The following is a 22,610-nucleotide window of genomic DNA, read 5'->3' on the forward strand; positions in this document are numbered from 1 at the left end:
AGTGCCAGGTTGGTGTTATGTCTCTCCTGTAACCCAGCCTTTGAAGGTGGAGTAGGGGATCCCTAAGCATGCAAGCTAAGGAGACAACTCATATGGACAAGATCTGGGTTTCAGTGTGAGACCCTGCATTAATGGATAAGATGGAAGAAAGTTAAGGGAGATTCCTGATAGCAATTTTGAGCCTTCACATGTATATCCATTCATACACACACGTGCGTGTGCGGGCACACACACGCACAGACACACAGTCACACAAAATGTGTATACATGAAAAAACCAAAACTATAAAAATAAATAATAAATTATGATAAAAAGCAACATAATGAAAAAATGCCAGTTCTACTGAACCTGAGTAAGAGAACATTTTCAGTGTTCCTTTCATAGAATACACACACACACACACACACACACACACACACACACACACACGCTCATTATGAGAACTCTCATGAACTTCCCTGGACACACAAAAGAGTTAAACCAGACATTGGCCTGTTAGAGAAGAGTGGGTCAGATTTGGAAAGGTGTATGTTCCTTAAAGTGAGATTTACATCTAACGGAAACCATATAGCACTGATGAGTGAGTTCAAAGAAATACACTCACTTTATATCCATGAAGTTCCCAACAATTCAGAATATTTATTTTGTCTTGATTTTTTTTTTTTTTTTGAACACTGAGATTGAAATCAGTTGAGGGAAAACTTGTTTCCAAGATTCTTTTCAATTTGCTTCTGTGGCAATGTAGTCAAGCAACCTGTTTGGAAATAATCTATTTGCAGAAGCTAGGTGGGGAAAAAGCTGCCACATTATATAATTCACTGAGCGAGTTTTGGCTCCCACTCTGCCAATCCATCTTAAATAGTGGCTAGTGCCCTGCATCTCGCTATACATATGATCAAGCAATTTAGCAGAAAAAGAGAAAGGCCCTGCGACTTGGCATCCCCGTGGACATTTATCTTTGAGAAAACCAAATGGAGCCAACTTTTGCCAGAGTTTAATAGCAAAGCTGTCACATTTTACACAAATGAGTATTGAAGTCTGTTGGCAAATGGGAAGGGGGTGGGGATCAGGGGAGTGGAAGAGGAGGGACTGCTGACTGCACTCTTTTCAAAGTGGCTCCAGTTTTTAGGGGAGGGGCCAGCTGCTTTGCTTGGCAGGGGAGATGAAGTAGTTAAAATGATTGCTAGCTTGGGATTGGAACCCCAGGCTCTGGGTGTATATAAGACGGTGCAGCCAGCGCAGAGCTGCTCTTGCTGCGGCTGCTGCTGTTGGAGCCAGGACCAGGGTACACGGGCTCAACCTCTTAGGACACAGAGACCAGAGAGGGAAGCGAAGAGGGCTGCTTAGATCTGCGCTAGGGAATCCTGGTTCACCTTTGCAATAGAACCCCTAACCCTGTCCCCTGCCCCCAGACACACGCCCACGGTCTCTTGCACTCCAGCCCAGTGCCGCACGGGGCACCCTGGCAGCAGGTCCCCGCTGAAGGCGATGCTTACAGGGATCCTAGCTCCTGTTCTGGGAAGGAGGAAGTAGTATCCAGCAGAAAAGCAAGGAGGTTGCTGGCTAGAGCCGCGGGTGACTGTGCTGCGGGAGGACACCGCCTTTGCTCCGCCGGACACCTGCTGCAGAAGTCTCGCCACCATGATCCGCATGGTCTCGCTGCTGCTGGGAGCCACGCTGCTGCTCTGTGGCCAAGGAGCCTTTGCCCGACGGGTGGTCAGCGGTGAGTCAGGGCAGGGGTACTGTCCACCCAGCGGAAGACAAGGGACTTGGGACTCTGGGGCAGTAACAGGCAGTTTGCATTAGGGTGGGGACTCCCCAGAGAGTTGGAAAACTGGACTGAGTAAGGCTTCCAGAGAGATGGTGAAAAACGTGTTATCCTTTTCTTTCCCCTTTCTCTCCGCAAAGCAGAAAGTTTTAGTTTTTTGGGGGAAGCGTCCTCTCTAGCTGCGGAGCAAACGCTAGCTAAATCCGGGGCAGCATGGTCTCTTCAGCACCGTTTTCCACTTTCTTTGGAAGACTGTGAGTGGATCACAGGCAGGCAGGGTTGGGCACCTGCGGAAGGGGTGTGGTCGAGCCAGGCAGACAGAGCCTGGAGGCTAAAAAGCTGCAGCATGAATTGCCACCTCCTGCTGGTCTGGTTTCAGTCCCGCCAGGGTGCTCTCACAAGGATGGCTTCTGAGACCAGCCCAGTTCAGAGGTCTGAGTTTGCAGCCTTTGTTCTCAGGAGGACTGCACTGTCGCCTTCTTTTTTACATACTTCCTTCCCTAGTTAGACAACTCAGGAAACTGAGTCAACTGCAGTTGGGTCCAGGTTTGGTTTGGTGGGTACTTGGTAACGATCTGGGTCTGTGTATCCCGCAGCTGCACAGTTAAGTCTCTCAAATCGGTAAAAGGGAAATAGGTTAAAATTATCAAGCTTCCTAGCTTTGTCTGCCCCCCCGCCCCCCCCCCCCCCCCCCCCCCCCCCGAGCGTCTGTTGTCTAATCTTTGAGCAATTCACATCATACCCACCTCCCCTCAGTTTGGGGAAGTCTCCTAAGGCTATAGACTCTTCAGTGGCTGAGATGAATGTGAACAACCCTGCTCATGGCAGCTGTACAGTTAGTTATGCATAGAGAAAGCTCTTGCTAGGCTCATCAAACAGCGGCAACGGGTTTGGTGAATGTAGTAGAGTATTGTTTTAAGGATAAAGTCTTTGCATCTAACATACAAGGCAAACGCGGCCCACTGAAAGCTTGTCCATCAGCCTAATAGCTGTTACTTCTAGATGTGAGACGACAGTAACTTAGAGTTTAGAAACAGGTCTTTAGGAGCTAGTATGTTAAGCCTGCCTCCGATCGTCTCAGCAATTCATGCATTTCACTCAGTCAGATACAGTTCTTAAATGTGCAGGTAAGCAATTAGTCTCCACAGGATGTTCAGAGCCTATGAGTTTAAATTCTTTTCCTTCCCAATTTAGCAGAGAATAAAGAACTGCGTGGAGATCTCTCTGGTGGAACCAACTAACTATACATTTCACTAGCTTTGTTTTCAGGAATTTTTTCACATAAATAAATGAACAGCAAGAGACTATGCTTTGAACATATGGCATTTTTAGACAAGCAGGAGCATTCCACTAATTTAAAAAATGTTTCTTTGTTGTATTCTTATTTATATGCCTTAAAGTTCCAAGGGGGGAGGGGGAGATCCAGGGCAGAAAATAGAACTCAAGCACTTTGTTGATGGAAAGTTTAATTTTCTTTGTACTTCTACACAAATTAGTCCAAAACTTGGGCTATGCTTTTCTTTAGCAATTCATGGGCATCTGGAAGATGACATCTGGAACATTTCTGAGTAACTGAGCATGATTTATTCGATTTAGTATAAATGATGATGTTGACTTGAGATTAGAACAATTAGTTATGTTTTTCTTATGAATAATTTGATTGTCTTTGCATTGAAATTTATCTATCTATACACTGATTTATGAATAATTCTAGCTGTGATGGGTTGAGCAGAGAGCAGCCTTTAAAATCTGTTATTTTTGAAGCAATATTTCCTAACAGTCCACTGTCAGCCTGTTGATATTTGTTCTGAATGGTGTAGCAACCATTTTATGCCACTAGGGACCAGTTACCCTGTCCCTTCTCAAGTGTCTGAAGAGAAGTGAGACAGCTTCTTTGCTTTCCACTGTTTGGAACATACTTAGAACACACGGAAAATAATTTCTACTTGTTATATTTCAGGACAACCATTTATAATTCCTTTGGACTATCAAATAATCACTTACCCTCCATATCCTCAAAAGACAGACACTGGCAAACTTAATATCTAGATATGTTTTTCATGTTTCAAAACATTCAACAAGATACATTCTAATGCTTTTAAGCACATTAATTTATGGTGAAAATGGTTTAGTTATTAAATACATTTCCTGCAACTTTGCCATCAGCTGATCTGCATAAGAGTTAATAGTATCCGATGTAACAGGGCAGTGCACAGAGACACACAGAGAACTCTGATGATAATAATCAGTGTATTTACTGAATTTGTGATTCCTGCTGGGAAACTAATTTGAGGATCTGAATTGTATGGTGATTTCTAACTTCACACAGATGGGTGGGGGACATCTGTTGCATCTCTTTAATCATTCAATTCAGAAAGTCACTAGCTGGTAATCACATTTTTCTTCTGACAAAGTTTGAGGTTTTTCTTTATGGTAAAATATGAAAATGGGGCATTAAAACTGAAGTCTCTGTGAGAGAATATGTCTTGAAAGCAAGTGACATTTTATTTTAAAACATTTGAAATATTTTAATGAAATCTTTGCTTTTTCTTTCTTTTTTTTCTTAGAGTTTGGATCACTAGTTCCCAACATCCTCAGGCTGCAATGTGGCATTAACCATATTCAAGGCATCCCTCAATTTCTCCAGAACTCTCTTCCATATACAGTCTTAACTCTACTACAACTGAGATACACTTTGTCTGAGAGACTAAGGGAAAACAGACCTTTAGAAACAAGGTTACAAGGCCTGTGACTAACTACCCCACAGCAATTCATGTGCTTCACGGAGTCAGACATAATTTTTAAATGTACAATTAACCAATCACTCTCCACTTTCACCAGAACGTTTGGAGTCTCTGACTCTAAGTCCCTTTCCTCCATAATTTAGCAGAAAATAAAAAGTTCACTGTAGAGAGGTCTAGTTAGTGGAACCAGTTATATGCAGATTTCTCTTTTTATCATGTAGAGAACACAGAATATTACATAAGTGGTGACCAGTAAGTAGCTTTAAAAGGTAATTTAATAGTAAGAAAGATGCAAGTGAAACTGCAGAGCATGTTCTATCTTAGAGAAAAATCCCATGACATCATCAAAGCAGAAAATGATGATAGTGCAGATCTCAAAGATGCAATTACTTTAAGTATCTCTTGGGCAAGAAGGCAGCAAATTAATCTTATTACTAAGCATTTAATAAACTACCCATTTATCACAGGCATTGTTCCTTAGTGGCTGTTCATCATTATCATATGGTGGCACTCTCTGTACACGAACGCTAAAACTGGCTCTGTAATTTAAAAAGGACTCTGAAGGGGAAATACAGCTGATGCATCGTTAGTAATTTTTACTACTTACATCTCCCTTCTGTGTTAGATTTTCACATACAGGTGCATTCATATAGATAACTGTGAGGTGAACTTTTTAAAAAAAAACTGTTTTAATGTAGTGCTGCTGGAACAGCACCCCATGATATTTTGACTATAGTGATAGTTTTTATATCGGTGATGACATTCAATTTAGGCTTTAATTGTTTTATTGAGAAAATAAAAGAACAGATGACACATCATTTCTATATCTATGTATATGTCTATATACATATATTCAAAGATAGAAGTGTCCTTAAATTAACTCTCATCTAATTATTATTCAACATGAAAAGTACACACTCAAAAACAATTTCTCAATAGACAATCCTGTGCTTTTACCAGCATTCAGTAACTAACCAATGGCTATATTAAATCAATGTCTCTAACACAGAATAGATTCATGGCACATACATTTATCAAACCCTTTATTCATAAAGTCTGTTGCTTGAGACACATGTGGAGAAGCATAGACATCATGGAAAATGGGCAGCATCAGCATTGAGACTGTCTCCAAACCCAAGTGTGCAGTTATGATCTGTGTGAACTTGGACAAACTTTTAAACTCTGTCTGTGTCCCCTTTCAAAGATAGGATGAGAAAGTCTACATCATACAGTGGCTTGAAGGATCAAAACGTTTTGATACAATTAGTGCCTTGTGCATGTAGAGAGGGTAGGAGGAGGGGCTTAGCTTGGTAAGTAACTTAGAGTTGAGTTTTCTAGAGGCGAAGGTAACTTTTCTAGTTGAATAGCTTATAAGAAGGACCTCTTAGTTATATGTCAATGGATTCTGATTTCCCACTTCCTCTAAAGACTCAGTTTTTTCACTTCCTCTGAAGGTGTGAATTGTACTGGAAGTGAAGTCTCATATTTCAAATTATTGTTCAATATCAGACAATTATTATCATTAGTTCTATGAAACATATAGCCTATATCAGTTTTTAAGGAAGCAGAAATGACCATGGAAGTTTTGTTCATTCTAATTACCTGCAGTTCTGCGGGACTTAAGGTACTTCTTTTTGATTGGCTGTTTAAACTCTCAAGTCATATTATTATGAACCTTCATTATGGATGGTTTCCATTCATAATATTTATATCTATTTCAAATATCAGGATGTGGACTCTGAGGTCCCTCCCTTCTCAGAGAGCTGGTGGTGTTTCTTGGGGGAGGAGTAAATAAGAAAGACTGGGGCCACCACCATCCCTGAAGTGACCCACGATGGCAAATTTAATTTTTCTCAGTGTAAGAGAATAGATGCCAGCTATTGTGCACTCTGCAATTAAATGAATCCTGAAACTCATCTTGCATAAGTAATTTAATTTTAATAAATCTGTCTTAACTTCAAATGAAAATTCTTAAGAAATTGATGTACTCTTGAGAATTGCAAATAGAACACTTACAGTAAACAATATTCTCTTTTACTTAGTTCAGGATAATTGTCTTTGTTCTCAGAGATCATGAGATTTATGTATTTCAACACCACCACATGTTTTAGTGTGTTTTGAGGGAGATAGGAAAGAATTATGGTAAAGATTTTTTTTGGGGGGGGATTATAGTAATGAATCTTAAGTTTTACCAATCTGGTTTAGGTGAGATTTATCATATTGTCCCTTTTTTACATTTTCATTATTTTTCAATTAAAGGTTAATCATAACAGAAGAAAATAAATTTATAATTTTTTACTATGTTTCTATTGAACAACATGTAATAATTATTTAATGTTGGTTATCATTTATTATAGTAAGAGGGATAAGGGTAAGTTTGACAACCTCATAGCTGCAGAACATTCTACAATAAATAATTTGAGTAAAGTAAAACCAAATTGTTGTTCCTATTCAAGAAGAAGAAACATTGTCATAACTTCATGAGTTTACTTTGAAGCCAATTTCAAGCTTTGCTAACATTTATCATTTTTCATAACTATGAAAAACCAAAATTCTTATTTATAGAAATAATAACAATATTAATTGTGACAATGATAGAACTGTTTAACAGCTATTAATAAAAATTTTCTGTATATAAAAGAACATATCTAGGTTTGTGGCTCAGTGTGGTCCCCTGTATTTACAAATCTGATAGGGGTGAATATTTCTTTCTATAATTCTATGCAAATTCACTTTGAGAAAATTTAAATTTGTAAATAGTTCTTCGATTTGGAGATTATTTAGTTTTAGGTGCACATCCAGAGTATTTTCATAAAAGTAATTACACAAAGCCATCTTGAACTTTTCCTTTTAATAATGTTTCTAGAATCTGGAGTGGAAGGTCTTTGTACATAAGCCAAAACTAAGTAATTTTCAACTAGAGATTCTGAATTGAGACTTCTTCATAGCTATGCATGTAACCCTAGAGTAGCATAAACCACTGTATGACTTTTAGAAAGATTACCATCCCCAAAATATTTCTGAAAGATTTTATTTGAATATGATGTTTAAAAGCAAAAGTCAGGGAAAGTTTTCATGTGAACAACCAGGGCAAGGAGGGAGGTCATCATAATTGTTCTCTAGGAAGGCTGGCTTTTCTGGGAGTTGAGAAAGTCACATCAGAAGACATGCATTAGCAGAACTTGTCTGGGAATTAGGGCAACATTTGTTTCCCAGCTGTTCAAGTTCCACTGTGATCACAGCCAAATGGGATCAGCGAAAGTGCAGCAGCAAGCCCCGTAGCTCCAGCTTCTGCTCATTTTGCCACAACTTGGGCCAAATGTGCACAATAAGGTAGAAATCAGTAGTAAAGTAGAATTATATGTAAAGGTATTCACCCTGTCAGCACTAACTGATTCTATATGAGCCATAATAATTGCTCAGTGTGTCTGTAATTTCCTGGAAACTGCCTTGCTCTCCCTGACCTGGTAGTAGCTTTTTAGTTCAAACATGAAGACTCAGCTGATACTCACCGAATGTCCTTTGGGGTTAACATATCTGTTCCAGCTGATAAAAGGCTTCTGTCTCGATCCCCTCAAGAGTCCTCTTTCTTGCAGCCATCATCATCTTTGTACATTTATTGGGGTCATGGATTACTCCATCTATAGGGAAAGGCTGCCTGATACAGAGTGCCAAGGTTTGTAGCTGGAGTTTTCCTGCCTGGCCCACAGTCAGGGCAAATCTCTCTCACCCGCCAGTCCCAAGCCACTCAAACCCGATCAAGTAAACACAGAGACTTATATTGGTTACAAACTGTATGGCCGTGGCAGGCTTCTTGCTAACTGTTCTTACAGCTTAAATTAATCCATTTCTATTAATCTATACCTTGCCACGTGGCTTGTGGCTTACCGGTACTTTACATCTTCCTTGTCCTGATGGCGGCTGGCAGTGTCTCCCTCACCTAGCTTCCTGTTCTCTCAATTTTCCTCTCTGTTAGTCCCACCTATACTTCCTGCCTGGCCACTGCCAATCAGTGATTTATTCATTGACCAATCAGCAACACATTTGACATACAGACCATCCCACAGCAAAGGTTGGCACTTTTCCCCAGGACCTATGTAGCATCAGTTGTGAATTATTTAAAATGCAATTCTTTGCCTAGGCATCATTACTTATACTTTTTACAATGTAACATAATAGTATTAGGACTCTCTACATTGTACTCAGAGCTCTCTATGCATTTTATTATAAGTGCTATCTTAGTTTTATAAATGAGTGAATTTCAATCACATTGTATACCTTCACCATGTATAAACTAGAGATAAATTTATCTTTTAATATATCTAAGATAATGAGCAGTGAATTTTAACACATAAATCATATCCAGGCAGCCTCTTAAGGTACCCTGGTTTTGTTACATATAAATACATGTTACTCACCAAAAACATCCTGCTTTTTTGTCTCTCTTTCCATTGAGATCTTGCAAAGTAATCTAAAAAAAAAATAAAAACAATATTTAATAAAATGCTTTAGTAAAATACGGGGCTAAATGTCTTTAGGGGTGAAAATTGGGAACTTGAAAACTCAGGGGAATGTAGCTAAGATATATTTGGAAACTCAGAATATGTAAAGGATGTACTAGATGAAAATAGGATGAGAGTTTGCTTCTTGAACACAAAAATAAAATATAGACTTGTAAGAATCATTGGAATCGCCGGGCGGTGGTGGCGCACGCCTTTAATCCCAGCACTCGGGAGGCAGAGCCAGGCGGATCTCTGTGAGTTCGAGGCCAGCCTGGGCTACCAAGTGAGTCCCAGGAAAGTCGCAAAGCTACACAGAGAAACCCTGTCTCGAAAAACCAAAAAAAAAAAAAAAAAAAAAAAAAAAAAAATCTATAAAAAAAAAAAAAAAAAGAATCATTGGAATCTTACAAGGAACAACTATTTTAAACAGTGAAATAGTCACAAAGCATAATAATAATCAAGGGTAAATTTTCAAATTTATGTATGATGTATATTAGAACTAAGCATTGGGATTTCCATTGCTTACTGTCAATGATTATTTCAGATTATTTGCCCTACTAAACCTCTTTAGGTCATTTCCCATGGCCATTACTACTGATATGTTAATTTTTATTAAATTCAGTTAACCTGTATATGAATTTGTTTGTACTTTTCAATGTACAGCTCCTAAGTCCAGATTCCAGTTAGCTGGCTTGTTTCCATTGCTGGAATAACCATTTTATGTTTTCAGCTGTTGCTAGGATCCTGAATGCTTATCACTTAAATACTGTTGTGAGGTAAATGGTCTTCCACCAACTTCTGCTTGCTCTTGCCTTGAATGTCATTGCAGATCACAAATTGAGTTTCAGGGGCTGGGAGAATGCTGTAATGTTGATGCAATATAGTTGCTCAGCATGATGGACCGTAATTAAGAGTATAAACTATAATGCTCTACTTATCACAGTATTTAAGCATGATTCCCCCCTTCTACAAATGACAACTTTCCATATAGACTGTAAAATTAAAAAGACACTGTAAGAGGATGTCAAATACTTATTTTATGTGTGTGCTGGGAGTAAAAAGTCATGTTCTCATGCTTGCACCGTGAGCAATCTGCCCATTGAGCATCTCCCAAGTTCCAACATCTTTATAAATTGAAATTAATAGACTAGAAAAGCAAACTTTACAATATTATTGGATGAGAGAGTACTCTTACAAAATATTTTTTATTAATTCTTTTAGAATATCATACAATGTATTTTTATTTATTTATTTATTTTTATTTTATAATTTAATTTAATTTTACATATCAGTCATGGATTCCCCTGTCCTACCTCCTCCCGGCCCCCTGCCCTCCCCCCAGCCCGCCCCCCATTCCCATTTCTTCCAGGCCAAGGACTCCCCTGGGGATTCAACTCAGCCTGGTAGATTCAGTCAAGGCAGGTCCAGTCCCCTCCTCCCTTTACCCAGGCAGAGCAAAGTGTCCCTGCATAGGCCCCAAGAGCTGTCTTACCTTGTCTTGGCAAGGATCAGCAGTCCTTTCTTTTGTGCTTTGCTTGTCCATTTTGAACAGCATACTCTCAGCAGTTGATGTGAGGACATTTCCTGGCAACACCAATCTACTTCAGAGAAGATGATGGGCATTGAAGAAACTCATATGGAATTTACTTTCATTGTGGCAAAAGTTAGCAACTGGGCATACAATGTATTTTTATCAGTCAGTCAAACTCTTTAACTCCTCACAGATCTGCCACCACCATCCTATCCTTTCCCAACTTCATGCCCTCCTCTTTTTAAAATTAATAATTCATCCACTCTAAGATGTACTGTCCATATACTTCTTGAATGGGACCATCCACTCAAACATATTTGATCTGGTAGAAGCATCACCCTTAAAGAAAACTGACTCTCCCTTCCCAAGAAACCATCAGTTGTCCATAGTTTCTCAGAGCTGGGACCTCATGAGACACTCCCTGCTATATGCTAAAATGCTGAATGACTTGATCCTGAGCAGGTCTTGTGCAGGCAGCTGCAACTGTTGGGAAATTCATGAGCACAGTGTTCCTGCCTTGTCTATAAGTCATTCTTTTGCCCTGGTCCTCCCCAACATTTGCCTTTTACATGCTTTCTCCACCCTTTCCATGATGGTACTTGGGTAGGAGGGTCTGATATAGATGTCCTATTTCTGGCTGAATATTCTATAGTCACTCCTTTATGTTTTGATCAGTTGTGAGTTTCTGTGCTAACCACCATCCACTGCACAAAGAAACTTTTCTGATGAGGTTTGAGAGGTGCAGTAGTCTATGGGTAGAGAGATAAGAATTTAGAAGGAAACTTTGGTAATATGTCCACTCACCCAAATGTCAGTAATATATTCACCCTTGTGGCTTGTGAGGTCCCCAGTCATTAGTTCTTGACCAGATTTGCAATACCAGGCATGGGTTTCCTCCTGGAGAGGCAGGACCTAAGTCTAATTAGAGAGTAGTTGTTTACTCCCATAACTGTTATGCCACTATTACACCCATGGACGTACTTGGAAAAAAAGAGTTCTTGATAGTGTTTCTTATTTTGATTTGTTCTTTTATTATGATTAATGTCAAACTTATGAATAGAGACCTCACAATCAGCTTATCTATATCTTTTTTTTGTTTATTTTAGGTCAAAAGGTGTGTTTTGCTGATGTGAAACATCCGTGCTACAAAATGGCCTACTTCCATGAACTGTCTAGCCGAGTGAGCTTCCAGGAAGCACGCCTGGCTTGTGAAAGCGAAGGAGGTGTCCTCCTCAGTCTTGAGAATGAGGCTGAACAGAAGTTAATAGAGAGCATGTTGCAGAACCTGACCAAACCTGGAACGGGGATTTCAGATGGTGACTTCTGGATAGGACTTTTGAGAAGTGGGGATGGCCAAACATCTGGTGCCTGCCCAGATCTCTACCAGTGGTCTGATGGAAGCAGCTCCCAGTTCAGGTAAGCTGTGACTGGACCCAGAAGTGTTTATCGATGCCCTGGAGGAGTCATAAGGGCAAAAGAAAGGCCCTGGTACCTAGGAACACTCAGACCACATGTTACTGAGTGTCCTTTTGGCTCTATATTTGTAGGAACTGGTACACTGATGAACCTTCTTGTGGAAGCGAAAAGTGTGTTGTCATGTACCATCAACCAACTGCCAATCCTGGCCTAGGAGGTCCCTACCTTTACCAGTGGAATGATGACAGGTGCAACATGAAGCACAATTACATCTGCAAGTACGAACCTGGTAAGAGACCTTCATAGCTATAGTAAATTTTGTTCATATTAGTCCTTGTCTTCATGGTTTTCAGCCTTCCTCTATTATTCCTATGAAAGAGGCATCACCTAACAACTCGCCCTGCTAATGTACTGAAGCTTGTTGCTTGCTGGAGAGAAAACCTGCCAGTGTATTGAATACAAGGGAATGGGTAGAAACATTTGTTGGGAGAGGCCTTTCAAGAGAAAATAATATTTTTTACAAGAACCAGACAGTGCTGTTGTAATTATATTTTGTAAATGACAAATTTCTATGTGAAAATATCTTAAAAACTTATAAGATTGTGTGTAAAGTAGGTATAGGCTGCCAAAGTGCTTATAGACTTGCACACTTGTGAGCAATAGTTCCTTGGTTCTTTCCTGCTGAGTTTAGGGGAGCAAATAGCTTTCCTCCGGCATATTATTTCACTGTGTTACAGCATAATACTTTCCATGTGGTCCTTTATCTGAGCTTAAATCCTTTCTCAATAGTTAAAAGAAGTAGGGTCACATTACACATTCTTCATCTGATTTGTATTTTTTGAGAAATGACACTTTTGTTAGTTTTCTTCTGAAATATTCAGTTGCTTGTCATACTCGGCAACTGGGAAAATTACCTTGACCTAAGTCACAGTAGTGTGGCTTCCCACTGAATGTGGTGAAATTGAGTTACTTTAATAAGACACTTCAATTGAATTTGGATTTAAACTAAAAGAAGGACTAATCAAAAATGTGGAAACATATATTTGATTGTCTTAGACACTCAAGTTAGATACTTAAGCCTTGATATATTTATTTTTCTATTTTTCTCTACAATATTGGGAAGGGCCATTTTAACTTTTCTGAAAGACTGTGACCTCATATTATGTTCCCATAGAAGGCAATTATATCCAAGTACACTATTCCTATTATTCTCTTGAAATTACACAATTTCTTTTCTCATAAAGCCATGAAGCACAAGGGATTATTGGATTAGACTTACCCTTCTCTTATGTTTATCCTGCTCTTGAGTATATTAGCCAACTTTTTATATCCCTGGTGAGTTTATCCTTTGCCCTGGGTTGCTAAATCTGTCATTACACTCCTGGAAGCCTTTGCAAAGCTAAGTCTGTTATTCATTTCTACTCTTTCTAATTGTGTCTTAGAGAAATACAGTTAAGATTCTGTGATATTTTAAATTTGCTGCAACACTTGACATTTATTAATGAGAGGGTTAAAGGAATGAGTATAGCTGTGCAACATGTATATATGTATTTTTATATTATACCCATGATCAGTTTGAAATTTATTATTTACTTTCATATTTCTACTCTCATACACTATCTAATAGCATGACCAATGGTGTTGAAAATGTTAAAAAAATTACCCTGGTTATTCAGAAATGAGAAAATTCAATTTTATTTTTGTCCTCTCCTCTACTGAAACACATATATATTCTTTTGGTTCACTGATACCCATTTTTTATGGCAGTACTTGTAAGTTATTTTTGTGTTAAACTTGTCTTTTGGATCTGATGAGGTGACTCGGAAGAGAAAGACACTTGTTACTAAGTCTGAAAACTGAGTTCAATCCCAGGAATTTTTACGGTGGAAAGAGAAAACCTACTTCCTCAAGTTGTCTACTGGACTTCACACGCACACCATGACACTCATGCTCCCAGTTAGACACAAACATGACATTCATGCTCCCAGCCACACACAAAATAGATTTAATTTAAAAAAAATTAACATTGTCCTATGGGCTTTTGTTTTTAGATAAAAATAGCTTATATAAAATTAAATTACTAGACTTTTATTTAATTCACAATCACATTGAAGTTTGTTAGAAATGTTTTAAGTGTAATTACTTTGCTGACTAATTTCATGTCTTTATAAATTGTTCCAAAACATCAGTTGACCACCTGCATTCATATACTAATGAAATTATTTAGAAAAATAACTATAGATTAGGAAGCTATTAAAGTATCAGTTAAATTTAAAATTTATGAAAACATTACTACAGGATGATGGGTGGTTAAACTACCAGTGAATTGAGATTGTAGGATAATATGAGGCATGAGAATTCTTTAAAACATTTATGTGTTCCAAAGACTACAGAAAATGTTCTATGTAACATAAAATGACAAGAATAAAGAGTCTAATTTCTTTGACCAATGAAAACATTTACAGTTGATTTTGTTATTATTGTTGTTGCTTGTTTGTTTTTGAGGCAGAGTTTTACTCTATGGCCCAGTCTGGCATGAAACTCAAAATATAGACTCATGGTGAACTACTAGGCTTGTCATGAATAAAAGGATGTTATAGGCTTATAGAGGGAAATTACAGTTTAATACTCCACCCTCAAAGAACTTCATTAAAGAAGAAATAGTCACAGATAGTCATGATGGGGTACCTGAAGAAAATACCCTTCATTCTTCTCCAGTTCCCTGAGAAGAACTCCATTCAGAGTGTCTCCATTCAGAGTAACAGGAGTTCTGAAGGAGAAGCTCCTTCAATTCCATTTATTTCTGGAGTATTAGAGAAGTTATAGCGTATACCTCAGGGGGCAAGACAAAGACCTCACAGGAGAGAGGATCACTTCACCTCAGGAGGAACAAAGGGAATGAATTCCTTGCTCTTATAACTTTACACATGTGAAATTTAGGGGTTGGAGGGGGGCAAGCATCACACCATGTGGCCTAACCTGTGTGCCAGGAGTTTGAATAGAGAGAGGTGTGTGTGTGTGTGGCACCAGATAAGAGTTATGGTTGGTTCAGACTGGGGGGGTATGGGATGGAGGTCTTGTTGTTAGGTGTAAGTGGAAGGAAGGAGACTTCAAAGCCACAAGAGCCTTGCTGATCAACTTGAATGTGCTTCACTACAGCAGGTGGGTGGTAGGTAGGTGGGGTAGATGGAAGGTTTGTAACCTATTCTTGCTTGCTAGTTTTTTTTCTCATTAATACAATTTTCTTTGGCTAAACTGTTAATGTCACAATTGGTTTTGTAGGGGAAAAGTATATAAAATGGTAGTACCAGACCATGCTAAGAAATCTTAAGAATTTCCCATGCATTTCAGAATTGAAAGATCTAATCACATAATGCTGGAACTGAAACAACCTGTAAAGCTTGACTTGCTATTATTTAAAAGAGCAGGCCCTATTGGAATTCACATCGAAGGATGTCCTTATTTGGGTAGCATAGACATGATTTTCAGATGGCTGCTGCTTAAATCAGCAATTTCGCATGCAACTGTGCAGTTATCTGCTCATTATACTGCACAGCAAAGGTTATTGCTTAGAGAATTTACCTTGTTTTCTTTTAAATTACGTCTCATGTCTTACATTTTAAGTTCACACATTATTGTTTGCTCCTGTCGCTTTGGGCCCCTTTGTCATTACTGATTGCAGCAAGCTGCCTTCAGCACTCTACCACTTCGGGTTGCTAAACGAAGTTTGGGATTATAGAAGGAATTGATCAAATTGGTTCTTTTATTCAGACATAATTAAATATTGACTATTGTTAGTTAATTTTATGTACATTTAATTCAGAATATATATTTGACTGCAAATATTCAGAAATCCAAATCAACCTTTTTTTTTTACCATTTTACTGATAAATTTGTATTTTTGTTGATGTCTGCATTTTCCTTATTTAATTATTATTTATTATTCCTACGCTCATTCTTTACAGAGATTCAGCCAACAGACCCCGTTGAAAAGCCGTATCTTACAAACCAACCTGGAGACACCCATGAGAATGTGGTTGTTACTGAAGCAGGTGAGTCCCTTGCTTGTGTTCTTACCTCTCACCTAAAGAATTGTGCTTTGCTGCCGGGCAGTGGTGGCGCACGCCTTTAATCCCAGCACTCGGGAGGCAGAGCCAGGCGGATCTCTGTGAGTTCGAGGCCAGCCTGGGCTACCAAGTGAGTTCCAGGAAAAGGCGCAAAGTTACACAGAGAAACCCTGTCTCGAAAAACCAAAAAAAAAAAAAAAAAAAAAAAAAAAAGAATTGTGCTTTGCACCAGTGCTTCACATTGACCCCAGGGAAACCTCTCTTGTGGTTCAGGGATGTAATGCATTAATTATGGGCCCATAGATATTTATTTTTGACCTACATTAGAAATAATTATGCAAGGGTGCATTTTGAATAGAATAACCTTTAAAATATTTCCATTTCAAGTATCTAATATGAAACTAAGGGATCGACATTAACACTTGTTATCTACAAAACATTTCCTAATATAATATAGTAGTTATCATGTATGCTGGCATATTTAGTGGCCTGGAATACTTTCTGCTGAATGTTCAGGGCTGGTCTTGTGGTAGAGATGAGGTATACAATAAGCATCATTATAGTGTGTGTATTCCTCCCTGGTGTAAATACTTCAATCTGATCAATTTCAGACTATCACTGTGATATCACTGTATGGCATGTTGGAAGGAGATGTACACAATGTGCTCGCTGCCACTGTAGAAGAGAGAGTAAAAAATGCAATCCCCAGTGCAAGTTCCTTATTAGCTAGTAACTCCTCAAATATTCCTTAAAACATTTTTTGACATGACCTAAATCCAGAGGGACAGAAATATTCATCCTATTTGTTTTGTGAATATTGATCCAAAGACCCAAGTGTTTCAAAACCAGTAACTCATAGATAGAGGCTCAGAAGGAAGGCTGAGCACTCCACAATCACGATTCTCTGGATTTTGATCCTCCTACGCAGCCCTATGGTCATAAACATGTGGGACACACACACACACATACATACACACACATACACACACACACAACATGAAGTAAGGAAGAAATAAGTAGAGGGATTTGTGAGAATTTGGAGTGGGGAATGAGGTGTGGGTTTGATTAAAATAAAGTGCATTTATATATGAATTTAAAAATGTGTTAAACAGCTGCATATCTCAGAATAACCTGTTACTAGATCTCATTAAATACACCACTTAGCAAAGAAAAAGATAAACAATGAGATGCATATATTATGGCCAACTTTAATCAGAATCATTATGATTCATGATATTGTTAACTAACTTTCAGTTTGCAAGCCAAATGCAATGTCTCCTAGTTTGTTTTCCTTATACAGACACGCTCTTAAGCCTTTGGGCCTTTTCTGTTTCAGGGATCTGATTTTAGCATCATCCATAATGTCTAAACACAATTAAAGTTGTCAGTAAATAATTAAACTACAGATATTTTTCCCCCTAAAGTATTGAAAGTGTGTATAATAGTGTCATTTCATGCTCTGTAGGTCTTGAGTGTTAGTGATTTTCTTCAAAATCTAAGAATGCCTGCCATCATTGAGAGGGAGAGAACAGGGTTAAAAGATGACCTATTTTCAGAATTTAATTAAATCATGTCATTGTCTCCAGAGTCTAATGTCTCTGGATTATGATTGCATCACTACCTAGTATGTGCTTATTGTCACTTAATGCCAGATGCTTACAAATTCTCATGACATTGAGCTTATTGGCTAAGATAATTCATTATCTACTAAGTCTACAATGATTATAGTAATTATTATTCCTTAATATAATGTCTTCACTTCTCCAATGATGCAGAAAAATTAATAAAATGAGAGAGCTAAGATTACTAACATGTTGTGGAAATTAGCCCATGTTTGAATTGGAAACGGAATAGAAATTTAAAGGCATGCATATTTAATTGAGAATGTGAACCAGGGCATTACAGTTTTGTTTATATTTTTTTTCAAAGTGTCTATGTATTTTTCATAAGCTCTTGTACTTGGAGTTTACCTTTTGGTAACAATTCTATTCTACCTTAACCTTTAGGGAAATTTGTTCATAAATTTACTTTTGAGTTCCTTCCTGAGCAATCACTGAACACTACAACTGTTTTATTTCTGTAGGTATAATTCCCAATCTAATTTATGTTATCATACCAACGATTCCGCTGCTTTTACTGATACTTGTTGCTTTCGGAACCTGCTGTTTCCAGATGTTGCATAAAAGGTAAAAAATATATTTGTTTCAAGATAATGAAGGAAAAAACCCTTAAAAGTACTTTGAGACACCTTTTAAAAATGTTAAAATGTTACTATGCCTTTAACTTATATTAAAGGATTTTAATGTCCTCGCCTGTCAGTAAAAATCCACCACGCGAAGAGTTATAGAATGTACTGATATTATCTGAGGAATCCAGCATCTCCTTTACATTTCACAAGTCCTACAAATTGCTTGCCTTACTGTTTCTGCTTTTCAGTCAGGAAAATGGTAGCTCAGTTGGGTCATCTTCAGTTGCCTTGCGTCGCACAGTTAGCACATGTGGTGGGTGTGAAGTGGGAGTGCTCATAAGCTCATGTGAGATGCACTATATTATATGGTCTCTGGATTGTTACATTAAATTGATGTTAAACCTTTCAATCTGGATATCAAGTTACATGTAAGACTTGGTTTTAAAGGCGTATATGTAGCATAGTTTCAAGATTCAAATATTAAGCTTCTGTTTTATTTCAAAAAGACATTTTAAGACTAGGAAATTAAATGTCATTGTGAAGACAGCAAGTTGAATGTGGTATCCTTGAGAGGCTGAAGCAGGATTACCACGAGTGTAAGTCCAGCTTGAGCTAGTGAGTTCCAGGACAGTCTGAGCTACATCATGAGACCTTGTCTCAATGATTAAAAAAAAAGTTCATTGTTTTCCAAACACACACACACACACACACACACACACACACACACACACACACACACACTGGGTACTATCTGGCAGATATTTTGAAATAAAGTGATATATCCTAATAGCAAGAATTCTAAGGACTTGTCAAACACTTGTTCATGCTTATCATTACCCTTGAGTCAGTGAAGTGAACTTTTTATGTGTGGTACAGTCTGTCAAAAAATTTCAATAAATGAAGTATAAATATGTATCAGATTAGAAACTAGAAGATGCATTTAGATAAGGAGAGATATGCTGGAATAAATGACCTCTTTGTTTTATGGTTAAATAACTGTTCGAAAGAAGGCTTCCATCAAAGAAGAAGGACCTGCAAATGAAATCATTTTTCTTTTTTTGTTTCATCATCTTCTTTTCCTTAAATAAATCCTAAAGTGCCTGAGAAGTAGCAACCCCCCTGAAAGGATATTAGCTGTACATGACTCATGTGTATTAATAACCGATCAAATCTAGATGTGCCTGGCACTACATGCCTACAGTCCCAGAACTCAGGAGGTCGAGGAGCAGAAAGATTGCTAGTTTGAGTCCAGCTGGAGTTCCATAACAAGAACGTATCTAAAGGAACAAGCAGACACCTCCCACCAGCCAAATCACACCAAAGGAAAAAAAACCCAAAATCAAAATCAAATAAAACATAACAATAATATATTTGAAAATATGAAAATAATTTAAACTAAAAATAAAGGGTATTAAAATGAAGTCTAGAAAATTAGTATTATATTTGTGATCCTCTTGACTTTCATTAAAAGACACATGAGACAATATACAATTTATTTCCCAGTATTTTATATATAATAAGCACAATACAAAGCATGTCATTTCTTGCCCTAATTCCAAAGACTATGGACAGAATTATGTTTGATTTCTCATTGGGAAAGCAGTGGTGTAGGAAGACTGTAAATTCCCTCTTAGCCCAGACAGACTGTTAAAATGGCCATTTAAGTAGCAAACTGGTTAGTAAACATTAAATACATGATTCAGACATGCTCACTTGTCAAGTTAAATGTGTTAATGTGTTGAGCAGCAGCCTCTCCTCTAAGGCTTGTTCTGTTTTTCCCAAATGGTGGTTGTAGTCATTCAAAAGATCTGTGACTGTTCCCACTTGTTTCAAAGTTTCAGAGTGAGAAAATAAACCCGAATTGGGCACCTTCGGTTGCCGGGATGAGCTGAAGTCCTTTGTTCGTCATTCTTAGAGCCTCCCCTTTTCCTTTCTTCCAGGAGAGCAAGGAGAAACCTCATCAAAGACTCCACTCCATTATCATCCGAGTGCCTTGCAGAAAGTTTAAATTCCAATCTGGTACACATGGTGGTTTCTCTCCTTCCATATCATTTCCAGAACAACTTTCCTTCCTTTAACTAGTAGAACTTTTTAAAGGAAATAGTAAAGCCACATTGACATCTTAACTGCTTTTCTTACCATTTAAAATACTCTGCTCTTCATAAACTTTGCCTGACTTATTTTTGCTTCATGCTAGTTGTACTTGGTAGAATTGAGTTATGTTGACCTTATTTGTTTGAAGAAATGTCCATATAACAAGCAATTTGGAATTTTACTAATCGCAACAACACTCGATTTGATATGAACAAAGTATTTCGCATTGCAATGATTGGGGCTATTTAGAAATAGTTCTTTTTCTTTGTCTTCAAGGAGTTCTGCAAATCTGCAGGATGATGGAATGGTGCAGGGGTGTGTCTGTGAGCGTGGCAAATGCTATTAGAGGCTTAAATGTGAATACCTAAGTGTAGAAGTAAGTACTAAACACAGGGAATGTGGACAGACCAGGTGAGAGATCATCCTCAGGAACCTAAAGCAAAGAAATGCAGATCTTGACATGTAATTGGAAAGAGAACGACTTGAGGAAACTTGCAAACAGACACTTGTGCAGGAGCCTGAGCAGTGAGCACTGTAGGAAAAACCATCAGAATCCCAGACACAGGCTATCATGGGGGCCTAGGTCTAGTTCTATAGGACAGAAGTTTTGTGTCAGACGTATCTTAGAGGAAGAACTCACAGGCATCTAAGTCACCACATATATGTCTGCTTTGCACTTCCACTGGTCTGAGAGACAGGCACAATTAAGCTTTCTGTACACAAGTGACCTACGTACAGCTCGGGACGACTTATGGTAGGAGGCAGACAGACATTTCTTACATTAGGTCCACAGCATGTGTTTAGATGATTTGACACCAACTGTAGCAACCATTATATTAGAGTATCCATAAAGCAAGATTTAGAAACCTGGCCAAGGAAAACAAGGCTTATTGGGGGAAAACTGAAAGTTTTAGTACTCTGCCAGGCATTATTATGCATGTGTGTTTGAACTGTCAACAGATGTAGGTATGTTTGTTGGTTTGTTTTCACCTCTCATGAGAACTGTTTGTCATCTTCACCCAGTGGGATAATCTAGACTCTTTTGTAGGAATGGAAAATATGCTGATGAGGAAAGAAGAACTCATAATATCTGTCTGAGCATCTCTCTTTGGACGAACACATGACCAGCCTGATAAGAAGATTCAGGAACTGAATTTATTTCTTTTTGTGTTTTTCAGTAAAGGAAGAACCAAAACTAGCCCGAACCAGTCTACACTGTGGATTTCAAAGAGCACAAGAAAAGAGAGTGGCATGGAAGTATAATAATTAACTGACTTTGCTCCATAAAATAAAAATAGTTTTGTAATTCTTGACCAGTGTAAGGAACGGCATCATTAGCTTGGAATGGCTTGAAATCTCAAAGGATCTGCAAGATGAACTGTAAGCTCCCCCTTGAGGCCAATGTCAAAATAAATTTTATATGTTCATAGTTTCACTTACAAAATATGCTGTGTTAATCATAGAGTGAGACCTGCTTACTCAGCTAAAGGATGCACCCAAACTTCATGTAAATGAAATGGACCATGCAGATAAAATCTCGGTGGGCACATCTGGAATCCCTGTGTTGGAAGTAGTTCCTTTTGCCTTTTGTCCCCTTTATCATTTTGATCTATTTCATGTAATATAAATTGTATTCAAATTTACAGTGTGTAGAAACATTGTACCTTTGCAAAAGTGTTTGATAAAATGGATTGTTCTGATATTTATATTTATGGCACTTCATTTTTACATGCATGCTGTTTTGATGAAATACTAAATTCACACAGACCCAAAGAAATCTTTCCATAGGGAATTTTTGTTTTGTTTTGTTTTGCAGGAATAGTTCATGTTCTTTCCATTTCTCTGCTTTTGGTTGCATAAGGTTTAGGAAATCTCTTCAGAAATAAGAAACTGTTTCATTGACTGTGCTATAAATCTCCTGAAACACTTTACTTAGAGGCAAGAACTGTCTAACTTCAATTGTGCAAGACACGTGCCTTACAATTATTCTTAATTTAAAATTAAACTGATTTTTGTAATAAAATATCTTTACTAATAGTTGTATAGACACCAATGTCGTTTATCTTGAAAAAAAAAATTGTGTCCACAGTACAAATCACAGGTCTTCACACGTTGCCTATAGAATTGCAAGTTGAGTTGTTCTGTGAGTGTCTGGAATCAGTGTGGCTTCTCCCTGTCAACCAAACAGGATGGCTGTTAAAGGATTTGGATTGAACCTAGAGTCAGACCACTGCAGTTCGGCTAAGGTATTCCTAAGTGAATTTGGCTCGTATTGATATGTAGGGCCAAATGGTTTTCAG

The 22,610-nt window shown here is 38.0% G+C and overlaps 1 protein-coding gene across 1 annotated transcript; it reads left to right on the top strand.

Moving 5' to 3' along the window:
- Positions 1 to 1,204: 1,204 nt before the first annotated feature.
- On the top strand, positions 1,205 to 21,931 carry Chodl (chondrolectin). The gene is made up of 6 exons (XM_052741041.1): positions 1,205 to 1,723; positions 11,652 to 11,961; positions 12,093 to 12,250; positions 15,927 to 16,013; positions 18,112 to 18,214; positions 21,489 to 21,931. The coding sequence occupies exons 1-6, from the start codon at positions 1,642 to 1,644 to the stop codon at positions 21,571 to 21,573; spliced, it is 825 nt and encodes a 274-aa protein (XP_052597001.1). The 5' UTR covers positions 1,205 to 1,641; the 3' UTR covers positions 21,574 to 21,931.
- Positions 21,932 to 22,610: the final 679 nt, after the last annotated feature.

The sequence above is a fragment of the Peromyscus californicus genome, unplaced genomic scaffold, assembly GCF_007827085.1.
Source record: "Peromyscus californicus insignis strain IS unplaced genomic scaffold, ASM782708v3 Scaffold_16__1_contigs__length_79575227, whole genome shotgun sequence".
NCBI classification, from domain to species: domain Eukaryota; kingdom Metazoa; phylum Chordata; class Mammalia; order Rodentia; family Cricetidae; genus Peromyscus; species Peromyscus californicus.